Source organism: Pezoporus flaviventris, unplaced genomic scaffold, assembly GCF_033815535.1.
Source record: "Pezoporus flaviventris isolate CSIRO_AGI_PZ_B2104156 unplaced genomic scaffold, CSIRO_AGI_Pfla_v1 ptg000018l, whole genome shotgun sequence".
NCBI classification, from domain to species: Eukaryota; Metazoa; Chordata; class Aves; order Psittaciformes; family Psittacidae; genus Pezoporus; species Pezoporus flaviventris.
Window position 1 is genome coordinate 4,519,546 of NW_026892566.1, and position 16,656 is coordinate 4,536,201.

The following is a 16,656-nucleotide window of genomic DNA, read 5'->3' on the forward strand; positions in this document are numbered from 1 at the left end:
GAGGAAGCCAACCTCCCACACCACAGAGAGAAAGAGCATAGCTTGTCATTACAGTCTGTGGTCATTTCTGATGCAGACATATTTTCTAAAGGAAAACAGGCCATCACTGAAATAGCTGTTTCTCCACAGTGTTTTCAACCAGCTCCCCCTCTCTCCAACGCTGTAACGTGACCACAGCTCCATCTGGGCTCAGAACTAGGCACTTCCCACTCCTCAGTCATGTTGCCCTGCGCTGCCACTGCCACAAAGACTCCATGTGCATCAGGATGATCAGCATGTACCAAGGAGGAGTAGTTACAGAGTTCATTTATCATCTCAGAGGTGAAATGCCTTGCCAGCCAGAGACTGTAAATCGTAGATCCCATCACCAGGCTTAGGCAAGGGAGATGAAGAAGGCTTATGCACACACATTGGATTGCAGTCCTGGATGTCAAAAGGACTTTTGCAGACAAACAGTCCTGGAGGGCAAGCTCCAAAATGCTGGTACCCGCCAAGCCTGGCTGTCCCAGCATACTAATCCCTACAGCAACCCTTGTGAGACAGAAAAAGTGCTAGAACTATCATAAATGGTTTAAAAAAAAAAAAAAAAACACAACCAATACCACATAGGAATGTATAACATTGCCAAGGGGAGACATTAAACAGCTTAATTTGGCCAGGCTGACAAATGTACAAGAGCTGCTGAGACACAGAGCTGACCTGGCCTCTGATGGGCTTCAAGGCAGAGGAGTTCCTCTAGAGAGGAATGCCCTAAAACAGTGTGTTCCTTTTCCAACAGGCTACACGAGTGTAATTTTGCTTTTAGAATAGACCCTGTGACCCAACGCATGCATTTTTCTTAAATGTCAAGGGCCACTCTCTTCAGGCTCTTCAGGCTCCGCTGTGCTTATGTGGCACCCGCATATTTTAAAGTGGATGCAAATGTCCCTATAAATATTAGCAATTTGAGAACTGGGCTTCATGGAAAAGCTGATGGTAGTAATTTTGAAGTCCTTGTGGCATCAAATGAATATGCTATTCATGAAAAGTATTTTGCAGTCGGAAATATCCCAGAGCCTGTGTTAAACTCTTACTTTGGCACTCAGTGTTCTGCATTTAATGACATGAAATTCTATCCTTCCACAAAACTAGCTCTAAAAAGCACACTTAATGTGAATGAACACTTAGAATATCCTGGAAACATGTAAGTAAGTCACGAGATCACTAATGGCACTCAGCACAAGTCATTAGCTATCTAGGCCTGAATAGCATTAAGCATAAAATCATATCACCTAGTTGTCAAGAGTGTCAGATGAATAAGCCAGACAGCCTGTGCATGCAACAAAGACTGGAGGAAAAAAAACCACCTTATTTAAGAGTTGAGCAGATCTGCAATCTCTCAAGCACAGTGCCTGTAACGTACCTCTATACTCCAAGATAGCCAACGTCCCAAACTGAAGCTTGAATGGGACAAAGTCCTGTATCTTTCCCTCTAATGTCTGGTGGATGAGAAAGGACTCCCTGTGTTAGCGTAAGAACTGACACATAACCACCGGAATGGTTATATGAAGTGCTTTATTGCAGCGCTGGGAAACCAGGGGCACGCGCCCAAATCTGGCTTCAACCCCGTCACGTCGCACTTGCAATTTATACACTAAAAATGTCATCACTAATACATATTCAATACAGATTACACCATTGACTAATACATATGCATCAAGGATTGCCACATCAGTCTATTACGACATCAGCCTCTTCTGCGCTTGCGCAGCGCCCCTCTGGTGGTCGTCCTGATGAAGTAAGGAGTCTTCCTCGGATGAAGTAAGAAGTCTTCCTCAGGTCATCCTGTTCACTTTTCTGTTTCTTGGACATGTCCCAACCATTATGTGGACACCATCATTCTCTTATTTTCACTTGACTACTCCTGGTACCTTCGTGAGTTCTGCTTCGGTAGAGTTTCACAATACTCCCCTGGATCCACCCATATACCCTTCCCCATATATGGCTATGTTAGTTGCTCATCGTTATAGCTACCATTGTAATGCTTAGTTATAAAGTAACTAAGATACACAATAGAAGAATTTCAGCTTGTTCTCAAACTTTCCTAATACATAAAACCCCTCTACTGATTATCAGATTTTCAAATATAATCATCTTTTCTCTTTGTATTGTTCCAACACACAATTTCACCTATTAATAACACCCGGGTGAAGCAAAATGTGGCATTTCCTTTGTTGGAGTTTGTTGCTTAAACTGGTCATAGGCTGATACTGTGGGGTTTTCATTAAGGTTGTCTGGAATTTCCATCCTCTGGAAATATTCCAGGGTTTGGAGAAAAAGACTTGTCCCACTTCTGAATAAAATCTGAAAGAAACTGGACACCTTCTGCAGAAAATGTGGGGGAAAAAATGATAAAAAAGCCAACTGTTGGAACAACCCATGTTATATTATACATCTGGCTTCTGGAGTCTTTTGGCCCGACCAAAAAACAAATTCTGTGGTGAAACTGTGATTGTCTAGCAGCGAATCTTTCTAGCAGACAATTCCCCACCCCTTTCCCCGTTACTCATTGGAATTTCTCTTCCTTGCATTGAAATGTAAAAAAAAAATTATTGCACAACTGACCTAAGAATGAAAAAAATAAAACTCTTGAGCCATGAGTACACAGGCATTGAGTAAATGTCACCTGAATAATAGAGTGTAACAGATGGAGGCTTTAACATTGTTCTCGCAAATTAATCATTAATTTATTTTTTAAACTACTCATCATAAATCTTCCTAGAACAGACTGTTATTCTGCCTGTTATGATTTATTAACCCAGTGCAGAATGAGATCACTACAATTTAAGTTAGCATTTTTGAGGCTGCCAAATATCCCCCAAGTATTTCCTGCAGCTGGGACTGCAAACATCTTCCTTGGAGCTGGCAGCCTGCTTGCGCCATATCCTGTTCCAGTCACACACAGGCACCGGAGCCGGTTGGGGTGAGTCGTTTCACTTGCCCCCCCCCCCCCCCCCCGCCCCGGGCAGCAGCAGTATCAGAGGCCGACTCCCCAAGCTGCAAAGCTGCATGTGGCACCAGCACTGCAGAGAGGCACAGCTACCGGCCTCAGGAGCCGGGACTGGAAATCACTTCCCCAGGGGTGGCTTCTCACCCCTCCCGGCCTCCGACTCAGCTCAGATCACTGCGGTGCAGTGGTTGCCGATGCCTTTGGATAAACTGGGACTTTTCTCCTTTCTCTTAGAAATTCCCACACTGCAAAGCCAAAGGACACAGCAGGCAGAGTGGCAGCTGCAGCAGGCAGGTTACCAAAACCAGGCTTTTTGGTGTAATTTCCTGAGTGAGTTATTGAAACAACGACATAATGGGCACAGCGCAGCAACAGGGCAGACAGGACCACTTAGGAGCAAAACAGCCAGCAACGTGTTTGTGTAGAAGAAAGGAAAAAGAGCTTGTAGTAAGGGGAATTCACTGATTGCCTGAGCAAAAGCACACATCCATCCTCCCCTCCCGCAACCACTTGGAAACAGGTGAAGATGCCAAAAGGTGGGGGGAGGGGGAAAGTAATCCAAACCAAACAAACCCGAAACCATCACTCCAAATTGCAGCAATTACTTGATCATTTTCACTTCCTAAATTTGGAGAGAGAAATTCCACTGGGTCATCTGACCTCTGTTGAAACTACACCAGGAAGAGGAGCAGCAGCGCTTCGGGAGCGCAGGGCGTTCTCCAGCTGTACAAAAGCCTCTTGTCTGTGAGCCGGGGATCAGAGCAGCACAGGGATGTGCGTGTGCGAGTGTGTGTAGCAAGGCGAGGTGCAGATATCCTCTTGGCCAGATCATCTCTTGCACAACGCTCTGATCCTGCTCAGCCCAGCTTTTGTTCTTCCCTTTGCTGCTCCTCCCTAAGCATGCCTCCAGAGCAGAGCTTCTGAAGAGCCATTTCCTCCTGCACATCTCCCTGAAAACAGCTCTCCCCAGGAAGAGGACGTCGCCAGCAGCATGGTGGGGGTGACCGTGATGAGGACGTGGATTGAGCCCGTGGTCGCAGGTTCCCAAGTGGCTAGCGCCTTCTACGACACGGCGCTGCTGCTGGTGGTGAAGAACTACTACAACCAGACCAACGCCACTGCTCCTTCCCATGTGCTGGAAGATGCTCAGCAAAAGGCTGTCTCTAACTTTTATATCATCTACAACCTTGTCCTGGGCCTGAGCCCACTGGTGTCAGCATATGGCTTGTCCAAGTTGGGGGACAGGATACATCGGAAGATCCCCATCTGCCTCCCTCTTCTTGGCTACTTGGGTTCCAAATCTCTCCTGCTCCTCCTGCTCTTGCGGGGCTGGCCGATCGAGGTGATGTACGGGGCTGCTGCCTTCAATGGGCTGATGGGCGGTTTCACCACGCTCTGGGCAGGTGTCATGACTCTGGGATCCCTGGGCTCCTCCGAGATCAAAAGGTCCCTTCGGCTCATCATTATTGAGCTGGTGTATGGCCTCTCTGGCTTTCTGGGAAGCATGGCATCCGGCTACCTCTTTGTTGGCTTCAGTGACCACTATCAAGAGGGCACTGTGCTGGTGAGCTGCAGCATCGCTTGTTATGCTTTCTGCCTCCTCTACAGCATACTTGTCCTGACAGTCCCCAAGCCAGCAGCTTCCTGCCCAGCCAAACCCAAGAGTGCAGAGGAGGTAAGCAGCCAGCTACCAGGCCACACAAAGAACAGCAACTCCACTCCAGTATCACCCTCGAAACTCATCCTCACTATGCTGTTTATGGCAGCAATCCTCTATGACCTTGCTGTGGTTGGTGCGATGAACGTACTCCCACTCTTCTTGCTCAGGGAGCCTTTAAGTTGGAATGCTGTGCAAATTGGACATGGCAATGCTGCTGGGTATGTGATCTTCATCACCAGCTTCCTAGGTGTATTTGTGTTCTCCAAATACCTGAAGGATATAACCATGACAATGATCGGAGTGGTATCCTTCAGTGCTGGCATCCTCATCATGGCCTTCGTTAGGTGGACATTCCTTTTCTACATTGGTGAGTCAAACAACCACTCACACAAGCAAGTGCATCCTGAGAAAGGGGTAGGGGTGTTTCAGCATCAGAAGAAGGGCTTTTGGTCTGCTTCGCTGTGAGTTTCAGAGCAGGGACTAGGCAGATCGTCACAGGAGCAGTGCCCAAGAGGGTCCCCTATCCCCCCCCTTTGCACTCTGACACCCAACACCCTACAATATCCAGAGGAGGCATACACTCCTGCCAAGGTTAGCTTAAGGTTGGTTGACTTGTAATTTGTCACTTGGTCATAGCCCAGATCAGAGTAGGAGAACAATGCTCACACCACAGGGGAGTAGGAATTGTTGCTGGGTATTGGTGCTAGTCAGACCACACCACTGCATTAATCATAGGATGGTTAGGGTTGGAAAGGACCTTAAGATCATCTAGTTCCAACCCCCCTGCCAGGGACGTCCCACACTAGATTGTGTCACCCAAGCACTTGCTTCTTGTGAGATACAGCTTATGGCTACAACAAAAAAAAAACTGACAAAGGTTTCCTATTAAACAAACATCCTAAGATGTGATTTATTTTTGTTACATTAAGGCATTTATGCCTGATGGGAAACTTAATGGTGAAATATTGGAGCTACTCTAGCAACTAAATACCACAATAATGTAGTGTACAAATCTCAAACTGTGTATAAACATATGGGACAGCATCCCACAACAAACAAAAGGCAAGTTTATATTTAGTAGGTAGCATGTGCAGGGATGCAGAAAGCAAAATCCAAGAGCTGCATCCGTTGTGGCAAAGAGATGGCTAATTCATATCTAAAAGAGTATTGTGTCCTGTATGGCTTTGAGGTTTTTCTTCTAGAAAGAGAAAAAGGTCTAAGATAAATGGCCTGAAGTGCTTTATCTGTCTGACCCTACAGGGAGTAAGAAATTGAAAATCAAAGTCATTCTAAAGGGAAAGATTATATTTGTGTACTAAGCCAAACATTGAGCAAAATTTTTTAAGATATTTTGTTCATTTCACCAATCAGGCTGGGGAAGAAATGATTACAAAAGAAAATTAAAAGAATTAAAAATGGGTTTTTTTTATATTTAAAGTCCCTCATGAACACATGCTGCTACATAGTGTACAGAATGCTTGTTCCCTCCATTGCAGAAACACCTTGGTACACTAGACATGGACCAAGTCTTCACTGAGGCTGGTTCTCCTGACAGGAAGGTAATTCCAGCTCCCTAGAAGTTCCCACACTAGAGAAAGACTAAAATACTGCAAGCCAGAAGCACCAAAATAGAACACAGCTGTAGTGTGACATGGGTACTGTTCAAGTCAAAGCCATGTAGCATGGGATGCTCTCTCTGCTGGTTAGGTTCAAATCATCAGTGTCTCTGTCTCAAAGGACAGTGCTACATTCCATCTACACTGGGATTGCAGGCTTAGACCAAGAGACTACAGCTGGTTTGGGCAAAGTAACTCTGCTGGTGGGAGCAATAGGTGGCTTACCCAGCATCCCTTGGATGGAGTGAGGACCTACACTCCTACCAAAGATCTGTACTTTTTTTTCTGGTACTCAAGGGACAAGAAAAAGTGCAGCAAAGTCTCTGCCCAAGCCGTAGGCCCATAGTCTTCAAAAGCAGTGGTGATTGTGTTGGGAAACAAGAAGCAGGTACTGATGATAACCACATGCTCATTGCATTGCAGCACGGGCAGTGATGCTCTTTGCCCTCATCCCTTTACCAACCATCAGATCCATGTTATCCAAGCATGTTGAAGGATCATCTTATGGTAAGTGCTTTGGTTGTCTTACCAGTCAAAAAACCTCAAATCCTTCCATTCAGCCTAAGATATAAAGAGAGGTAAGTTATTGTTACAATCTGTGTTCTGCATAATACAACTGGAAGAGTTGGTACCACAAATGGGAAGGGAGGAGCAGAGAAACTTGCAATACAAGATTGTCACATCCGAACTTCTTGTCCTTAGTTACATCATTCACCCACACATTTTTCAGCACATGCTTCTAAAGATGATTATCAGTGTGCAGCTCAAAGGCAAGGAAAACACCAGAGGTACTGCGCAAAAACACAGTACTCCAGGGAAAAACAAGAAAAGTAAGGCATTGCGTTGCAGCACTATGATACTTACATCATTTATATTTGACTTCTTTTACTTCCAGCTTTGGAAAGGGTGAATTTCTTTCATCTTTTTTTTTCAGTTATGCTTTCTAAACACATCTTCAAGCGTTTCCTGGCAATTTATTCCTGACAAACTACGATTTAACTAACAAAGTATAACCTTTGCATAGAAATCAGCCTTTATTGGTAAACAGGAGCAGAAATTTTATATAATAAAAATACATTAGAAAACAGTAAAATACATGTATTTTACAGCACTGTATTGAAGGCTACCATTTTTACCCCAATGAGCTGGATTTAGACACAACAGACAGGACTAGCCATGCATTCAAATAAAACCTCAGAACCTTGGCTGTTCAAGTCTCCTCCAAACATGTTCCTACAGCAGTCCTTTTCCCTTGTACCATACAAACACAATACTGCTCTGTCAGTAAGTTAATTCCTCACCATGCTCCATAGCAAACTTGCCTACCCACCACACAGGTAGCAGCTCACACCCCAAATTAGTCATAATTATTAATCCTGACCTTGTTTTTAAACTCCACCTTGAGCCATGCAGGCTGCACCCTATCACAGTGGCAGATCTGCTCTGGAGCTGGGCCATGCAGCAGAGCAGCCTCTGGTATCAGTGCTGTCCCCTTCAGTGGTGGCTGCTGCTGCTGTGCAGCTGGAGAAGGCTGCCAGGGCAGCAAGCCCTCTGTATAGCACTGACCTTGCTCCCAGCTTGCACATCCCAGCAGGATGGGTTACTTCACCTTCCCCCTTTTACCACTACAGAAACAGAAGGGTGCACTTCAGCACAAAAGCTGTTTTAACTTGAATTCATTTTTCTCTGTCTAAATCACATGCACCTCCCTATTTCAGGGAATACTGCAACCCAGTGGACCACTATTCTGACTGAATGCAGAAGCAGACTGACTGAAATTTCTCTTATCTCTCCTGTCCTGAAGATCCTAGCCCAAAACTACTTTTCCACTTTATAGGGAAAGGAGCACTTAACCACCCAGGTTATTGCCAGTCTTCCAAGCAGTTACCTCTACATCTAGATGGGTTAAGCAGACAGTTTGCTGGTCGAATCTTTCATCCTTCAGCCTAAAAGAAGGAAAAGGCGCTAAATTCTGATCTTGAACAGAAGCAGATACAAGCGCATGCTGTCTGGTGCCTGTGAAGCAATGACCACATGGCTCTCCCACACAGTGGTGATCCAGAATTCATCAAGATGTACCAGAGCTGGTTTTTTCTCCCTGTAAAAAACTATGTTCTTGGTTTACAGGTAAAGTGTTTGTCCTGCTGCAGTTGTCTTTAGTCACCACAGGAGTAGTGACATCTACAGTCTACAACAAGATCTATCAAAACACACTGAACTGGTACAGCGGCTTCTGTTTCATCTTGTCTTTTCTAGTTGGCTGCCTGACTCTCCTCCCTTTGAGGTAAGGAACAGGAAGGGTTTTGTCCAAAAGGACATGCTGTATTTTCTCAATGTTACCTGATTCTGTGTCTAAAGTATATAACACGGGTGGGATTTTTTTATTTTATTTTATTTTTAAGTAAACTTGAAAGGAAAGAGAAAATTGGGAGAAATAAAAATTTTGCAGAAATAAGTTGACAAATACCAAGGAGATTCAAAAATTGAAACTTGCAAGTGATCTAGCCAATGCTGTTAGTCTTCTCTTGTTTAATGTAACAAGAATTGCTGTAGGAAGAATATTTAGCAGAGTTTAAGAGCTGATAATCCCAGGGGACAAGGCCTTCACACTAATGTAATGCTTGGTATTACAAGAATAGTAATAAGTAGAATGAGGGAATAATCCTACACAAAGTAAAACATTCTTTCAAAAATCCATTACAGTTTACTTACTCACTGTGGTAGAAAGTCTCCCTCAGGTGTTTCTTTCAAAGAGAAACCATTACATGGTGAAGGAAGCGGTCATTTCACTCATTGATCTGGTGAATTTGCCCAAACCTGCAGCTACAGAGCAACTGATAGGTGAATTTCAGGAACAAGTATAAGTCTAAAGGCATGGTTAATACATGGTTTTATATATATACACACATATATATGGGTGATGCATATATATATATATATATATATGGGTAATGCATACTGACTTCAGCATTATCACTTAGGAAGAAAAAGCAATGCTACAGGGAAAGGTCCTACACCATTGGTTCTGTCTTGGCTTCGCTTTCTGGTCTTGTTAGCACATTGGACACCTGGTGTCATCAGGACTGGTGGTGTGGGGAAGGCTACTTCACACTCATTTCCCTGGCTCTGCTTTCCTCCTCATACTTTCCAGATGCAAAAGTGACTTGTTCCTTACCACAACCCTGCTGTTTTAACAGCAAGTCACTGCTAGCTACTCAACTGCTTTTTAATGCAGGCTCCAAATAGAAGTTAGCACCATTATCAGCACAAACACATGTTACTAGGACTTGAAGTCCAAACCATGACAAATGTTGCCAATATCATTACTTGTACACAAGGCTGGCGGATCCTTGAGAGAAATCACATTAGCTCTCAGCCAGCCACAGACACCACAGTGATTTTAAACTAAAGAATTGATGGAGGGGAGGAAAAAAAAAAAAAAAAAAAAAAATCAAACAATAGTTTCAGAAAGTAGTTTTCTAGCTCTCTTGTAACCTGCATTTTTATTGCTCTTTAAAGCATCGTGGCCATCAAACAACGTTCAACCACTGGCTCCCTTCAGATTCTGACCGACTGACAGAGGCTGTACCAGCTAAAGCCTCTTTTGGTGTTAATCAACTCTTCAACTTACCAAAATGGAAAACTTGCCAAGCATTAGTCACCACAGTTATCATGATGGGAAGCATCTCAATTTGTGTTTCCATTTCACAGCATGCCACAGGCTTTCAGCCAGTGAACTCACCCAGGACAAAGAAGTTTGCCTTGTTATTTCTGCAGTACATCATCTTACAGAGTACATGTACTGGCTGTTGAACACCAGCAGTCTTCACAGCATTTCATTTTTCTGCTAGGCTGGTTAGCAATTATGCTGAGGGACAACAGGGTAGAAATGAAAATGGCATTTCTAGACACATCAATCAGTGTGGAAGTGGAAAGCAGAGGATCAATTTTTCATTAGTTCCTTCCCATCTGTTCATTAGGAAACCTCAGGGCTCTGTGCCTTCAGCTGATGAAGCAGGGGCCCACGAGCCACATGCACACAGTTGTCAGCAGGACACACTTGTTCTCCAACTGCTACAGAAGATGGGTCAGCCTGGCCAATCAATGTTTTAGAGATTACTGAACACAGAAACACCACTGTAAAAAACATTAAATGTAAGATTAAGACACTTTTAGTAATTCTCTACAATAAAACACTCCTGAACACATGTTCACACCCCTGTTTCCTGGGAGATTGCCACACTGTCCCTAAGCAGTGCTTTAACACAGCTCCTGGGAAGACATCTATGATTCAAAAGCCGATAGCAGCATTTCAACTCACACTACCAGAGCATACTACTCTTGTAACAGGTTAAGAACAGCTAAGTGCAGCACGCTACTTCTATGGGCTTTACAGAGGTGTAGGGACACTGATACCAGATAATATTCAGTGTTAATTACCTGTGTTAGAAATAAAAATGTACTGGATTGAAATCCCTACCTATAGGAACCTCATACAATACAGCAATTGGTGTAAGATGTTGGCTGCTAAATCCAAACATGATTCAAAAGAGTGGCATGCTCCAGAAGGATCAGGGCTTAAATTATATGTCTACTTACATACTAATTGAATTAACAAGGATTAAGTGGCTTCCAAGCTCCCAGACTAAGTAAAAGCAAATTAAAAAGCCTTCAGTAACTGAAATAATCTGAAATCTAATCAGGCAGTTCAAGCCAGGGATGTAGCAAGCAGAAGTCAATTACTCACTATGCATCCCCTTATTCTGAGGAAGTCGCTGCCAATCCTGTCCCCAACCCCCAACCCCACACACACTTGCAACCTTTCCCTTAGCTCCAGCAGTCACTTTCAAGTAATACCAGATGTAGTACAGGATCAGCAGTATGACTAGATTTTAAGGGAAGGGTACTTCTGCAGTAAGATAGCCCAGCAAAATAAGTATACACATCACTTCAGTGGTGAAGGCTGCAAAAACGAAGTTTTATTCTAGGTAAAGGAGTCGTCTTTTAATACATTTACTGGTCCATTCCATTAAGTTAATTGAGGTAAACAAAACAGAGCTTTTTAAAAAAATGTACACGCTAATAGAGAATTACAAACAGTTTTACCTCAAAGTGTTTTTCTCCATCAATACTAGTTTCATAGTAAACAATGCACAAATTATACAGAGAGATATGAAAGGGTATAGAAACATGCCAGCACCAGAAGACAACATTTCCTAGCCTGCGAGTCTGAAGAAGAGTACAGTTGCCAGATTTGGTCAAGCACAGGAAACAAAACCTTCCTTCCCATTTTTACACTGTTTACTAAGCTAATCCACACAGAGACAAGTCTTTTCACAGCTTCCATTTTGTTTTTCAATGGTATGAATGGTGACACTCTAGTTCCAATGAGTGGGTTTACACAGGCTGAAAGAGGGCCACAAGCCAGCACTGGTCATTGTGGTCTCCAGTATTGACACCTTCAGCAAGGAGGGGATGAGGTCCACCTCCTCCACTCACAGCCATCTCACCTTCACCTGCATGGCCCAACTCTTCTAACCTTAAGGAGGAACAGAGGGATGCAGGCACAGAGGAAAAAGAGAACATGGACGGTGCTGCTTAATTTCCATGTACTAAAGATAAAAGCCCTTTGGCTGTTTGCTACTGTAAGACTGTCCCTCTGCAACCTATCTCCCTGTGCGGTGGGAATGTGGCACTGACTTCAACTCTGCTGCTTGATCTGAAGGAATGGATTTTTATCCCAGCAGCAGAATTTAAGGAAATGGTTTAGCTTCAAAGCATGGAGTACCAAGGCCTGCAAAGTAGTCTAGGAGAGTGGCTAGCCTTTAATATTTTAGCATGCCACTTAGGTAGGGTGATCTACTTATGCCTTTTTGGAAAGTGCATTATTTTCTGCATAAGTACTGTGCCTTAGCCCTGCAACCTTAAAATTAGCCCGTTTCACTTGTACAAGTCAGATACTCCAGCAAGACTATAAAATGCTAAGCACAGTTTTAAATTTTGCTTTATTTCATACAGTTGGCTAAACAGCACTCCCAAAAAATGCTGCCTGTTAAAATGCAACACTCACACTGCCAGAAGGCAAATATATTCCTGTGATCCCCAGTTTTATGTTATATAAAAAAAAATAAATAAAATGTTGGTAAGTAGTAGCAACTCCCCTATCTTAAAAAGAAAAAAAAAAAAAGACTCCATTTTCCCTATTTACTGGTTGCTGTAGTTAAAGTTAATATGCCAAGGGAAAAAACTGTTATACCTTCAGAATTTAAGAAGGCTGAATGAGCTAATTTAATGTATGCAGTTTTGCTCAGTGGTTTTCAGCACCAGGTTTTTAAACAGTGCAACATTAATCATAAACAGGAAAATGGTGCAAGTTTTAACAAAAACACAGCTCCTGTTAAAACACTGAGCACTCCCTGGTAGACTGGGAGGGAATTCTTTCTTACCTTGCTATCTGCAGGACACCAACACCTGAAGAAATACGCATCACAAACTGGCTGCACAGAGCCACTGCTGGAAGACTACCTCACAGTACCTCCACAGAACAGCCTCTGTCACATGAGCTTTGCAGATGCTTCTTCCCTACCACGTATCCCACTACTCTGTCCTTAGCACAAGTGCCAGTGTGACAAAAATCCAAGCAGACTTCAGTGAAGAATCCATAGTTTATTCTCTGCTACAGGTTACATTGGAAGAGTTTGTGTGTTTAGTGCTGCACCTATTACCTTTTCATTTTGCAAAGGATACCTGAAAAAGCTATGGTGTTTCAACACCTGTGTTTATTGCAAGAGTCAGAGCCTGATAAGGATACATATGAACAATGCACAGTTCATTACCAAGCATGAAAACAAGATCTCAGTGCCTGCTTCACTGTGCTGGTGACAGCTGAGATAAGAAACAAAACGTCCTAGAAATTACACAGAAGTAACCAGGACAGGAGAGAATTAGGCATCCTCTGAGAGGGAACTTGGTCCAAATATGGATTACGAGTGAAACTGGGCTAATTTAAGGACTGTTGAATGACCCACATTACATAGACTCAGAGAAAAGGTCCAACTACTTTTGACATAATTTTAGTGCGTGTGTGCATGGTGACCTTAAGTGACCGCACACTTAAGAACTTACTCAAAGATGAAGCTCCTTCACTACACTCCTGCTTCCCTTTACCAATAACTTTTACTTTTCACATGCAAAGTTTGGGCCATCTAAAGGAGAGACACCTATCCTGTAAGGATTACAGGATAACTTGAGTAACTTTTGCTACCAGTTCAGATCTCAGCTTCCTACTAACAACAGGTTAAGTAAGTGCACTCTCTACAAGTGTCACTCTTTACATCTTACAGGAGTTTCCTGATATTTTGTAGTTCTTCCAGTCTGGCATTGCTGCCCCAAAACTCAGTCAGGATCCTCCCTACACAGCCTCTCCCAGTTACCTAGTGATCTACAACAGCTCTTTGTAAGAGTATCCTCTATAGCACATACAAGCCAAGACACCCACCACTACACTACAGCAATTCTTGCAAAAGACTCCTCTCTCAAATGTTAAGTTCTACTTTCATTGTAGGGGCTTAAGAAGCTTCGGTGTTACACATCATGTAAGAAATCCACATCAACCTGCAGGTACCACAGAGCTACATAATGCAACAGAGAAGTGCAAAGCGTGCCTGCCTTTCAACAGCTTAGCCAGAACAGGATTTATCTGAAATCAAAACATGCTTTGGATGATGAGGACTAGCTTCAAAATCATACTGCAGGATCAGTGACATTGGATTACAAAAAATTTAAGAGAATCTTCAACAGCTCCAGCCTCAGAAGTTACACATCAATTTGAGCTTCACTTGGTGCTCCCCACTGTGCATTATGTTTCTCATGAACAGCTATGATGTCACATATCATCACCGTTGTTTCTACTCATCTTTCACTTTTTTTTTTAAAGGTGAGGGGAAGACTTGTCTAAATATTAGTTCAAATTACATTTTGCTTCATTCCCAGTGATGTTTCAGAATCAACTACAAAATTACATTTACCACAAAGGAACCAGCTCAAAAAGGCATGTTGATCTCTGTGGGAAATAGGGAAGACTGTAACCCTGAAGGTCAGACTGTTAAACAGTACAGAAGTGCTTATTTTAGAATAGGAAGATTGAGAAAAACACCTGGTTTTACTGCTTCAAGATGGTCCTTTTAAGCACTTCCTTGCACAAGAGTAGTTTGTCATTCTGGACCTAACAGCAACTTAAAGGAGAGTTCTCATTTACAGCAAGTAAGTGTATATTAACAAACTGTGAGCTTAAACCAGCAAGCATAGTTTAGTACTGCACAGTTGTCAATGAAGGCCAAGTCAAAAAGGAAGACCTCTTAAAAATGTCTTAAACTTCACTTCTGCACCAACAGCATCTCATTAGCCTGAGAGCTACCACATTGCTGCAATACCTCATCTTGAGAGTTGCTATAAATCCAGCAAGCTGAGCAGGGGAACTTCAGCTTTACTTGGTGTTTATGAAGGGATAAAGTCCAAGCAGACCAGTACCTGGTAGGCTGTCAGAAGAGAACACAGCAGTTGTACATACTCAACTACCATTATACTCTTCACAAGAATGGTACCAGAGATCTACTTATCACTCCAGGCTAGTAGTAAGCACTCAAGAGTTATTTATTCCCCCCAAATCCAAGTATTACACTGTTATTAGCCCCAAGCTGCCTCACTTAGGATGGTTAAAAAGGATTTATCTGCATGCTGTTAAACCAAGACTCTGGGACCCTGGGAATCATGGCAGCATTCCAAAGGTCATTAACAAAAAGCAGGCATTTACTTGAGTTAGGTACTGCAAGAGGAAAAAAAAAAAAAAAATAGGGACTTGCAGAAGCAGTTACATTTCTAAAGGTCAATAAAAACTACTAAGAAAATAGATCTGTACCAAAAGTAGTTTTAAAAGACTTGCTGTGTGGTTCAATAGACAGATATGAACACTGTGTGTATCTAATAGGTACCTATCTGCCTCCACCAACCTGTTTAAGGCAAGTTTCACACACAGTGGTGTGTGGAGAAAACAAGCATTTGACACTTTTTGGCTTCTGGGAGAAAAGAAAAAACAACAAACAAACAAAAACAAAGCAACCGCCAAACAAAAAAAAAAAAAAAACACCAAAAACAACCAAAAAAAAAAGGCATGGGGAGAGAAGCAAAGTTTACCTTTACTATAGCAGGCACCTTAAGTGACCAAGCCCAAAGGGGCTCTACTTCAGGAAAAAACAAAACAAAATAGAAAAAAAATAAACACACAAAAAGCCTCCACACCCCAAAAGTTTAAAGCATGGGCCAAGAGAATTCTACCATGCAACCTCCAGTGCTAGCTTTAGAGAAAATACACTAAAGACTTGTACTTTCTTCCACCATTGCCGTAAGCCTTGAAAGACAGCTGTTCAACTTGCTCCTGCAGCTAGGCTGGTTCTGATCCCCAAGTCCATCACAAGTACACTTCAGCCAACTGACATCACTTCATAAGCACCAAGATAAACAAAGATACTCAGAATGAACCAAGAGCATGCCACACTCACAAAAAAACACAGTTCATGCTTGCATCACAGGCTATCTGCAGGTGGTATCGGTATGTTCTGTCTTGGACCAGCCCAACTCCCATGCATTAAAGTCTCCAGAAACCTTTGGATCCAGCAGGAGCATATAGGTGGTAACAAAACAGAAAATACTCATTTCCAGCCTTTCCCTGTCCATCCAAAAAAAAAAAAAAAAAAAGGGATAAGGACTGGTTTGCGAGTAGTGTATCACAGGAATAATTATTATGTTGTGGGTTTTTTATAAGCAAACAAAACAGTAGGGTAATAAAGACATCATTTGGCACCTTGCAGTAGTATTTTCATCTTTTCAGTGTTCCATTCATCAGTTCCTTCCAGACTAGAGAGGTAAATTTTATCAAGATCCCCGTGGGCTTTCACTGTGAACCCCCAATCACTCCATAGGATAAAGAAGGAACCATTCAAGATAACTTAAAAAGATGAAAAATACCCTAGTTTAAACAGAGAAAGTGAGGAAAAAAATTAAACTAATTTTCAAAGCGTCTGTTCCAGCTTAAGTGCAGCTGGTGTTTCAGTTGACAAAAGGAGTCCTTCATACAGTTCCAGTATGTCTAGTGGTACTGAGTACAGAAGTGCTAGACTGTCCATGGAGGTGGTACTTATTTGGTCTCTGGCTTGTCTTGCAATAGTGGTATAACTGACTCCCACGCCGTAAGGCACTGAAGACAGAAACAGAGATTTAAAAAATGGGTTATACATTAGTTCCTGTAACTTTTAACCAACCCTTCCAGACCAGTAGAATGAAAGTTCAAGAAAGGCTAGCTGGATCTTCATAGGTTAATTAACACAGAAGGAAAA

General features: G+C 42.7%; 2 protein-coding genes across 2 annotated transcripts in view; one reads left to right on the forward strand and one right to left on the reverse strand.

Annotated features, from left to right (window-relative positions):
- The first annotated feature begins 3,697 nt into the window (after positions 1 to 3,697).
- On the forward strand, positions 3,698 to 10,471 carry SLC46A2 (solute carrier family 46 member 2). Its single transcript, XM_061455101.1, has 4 exons — positions 3,698 to 5,016; positions 6,689 to 6,772; positions 8,393 to 8,549; positions 9,785 to 10,471. Exons 1-4 carry the CDS (start codon positions 3,981 to 3,983, stop codon positions 9,840 to 9,842), a joined length of 1,335 nt encoding a protein of 444 aa, XP_061311085.1. The 5' UTR covers positions 3,698 to 3,980; the 3' UTR covers positions 9,843 to 10,471.
- A 5,642-nt stretch (positions 10,472 to 16,113) lies between these two features.
- The window catches only part of SNX30 (sorting nexin family member 30), a 40,478-nt gene continuing 39,935 nt past the window's right edge, over positions 16,114 to 16,656 (reverse strand). Inside the window, exon 9 of the mRNA XM_061455102.1 lies at positions 16,114 to 16,517. Within this exon, the coding sequence (XP_061311086.1) occupies positions 16,458 to 16,517 (60 nt within the window). The 3' untranslated portion in view covers positions 16,114 to 16,457. The remainder of the gene's footprint in view (positions 16,518 to 16,656) is intronic.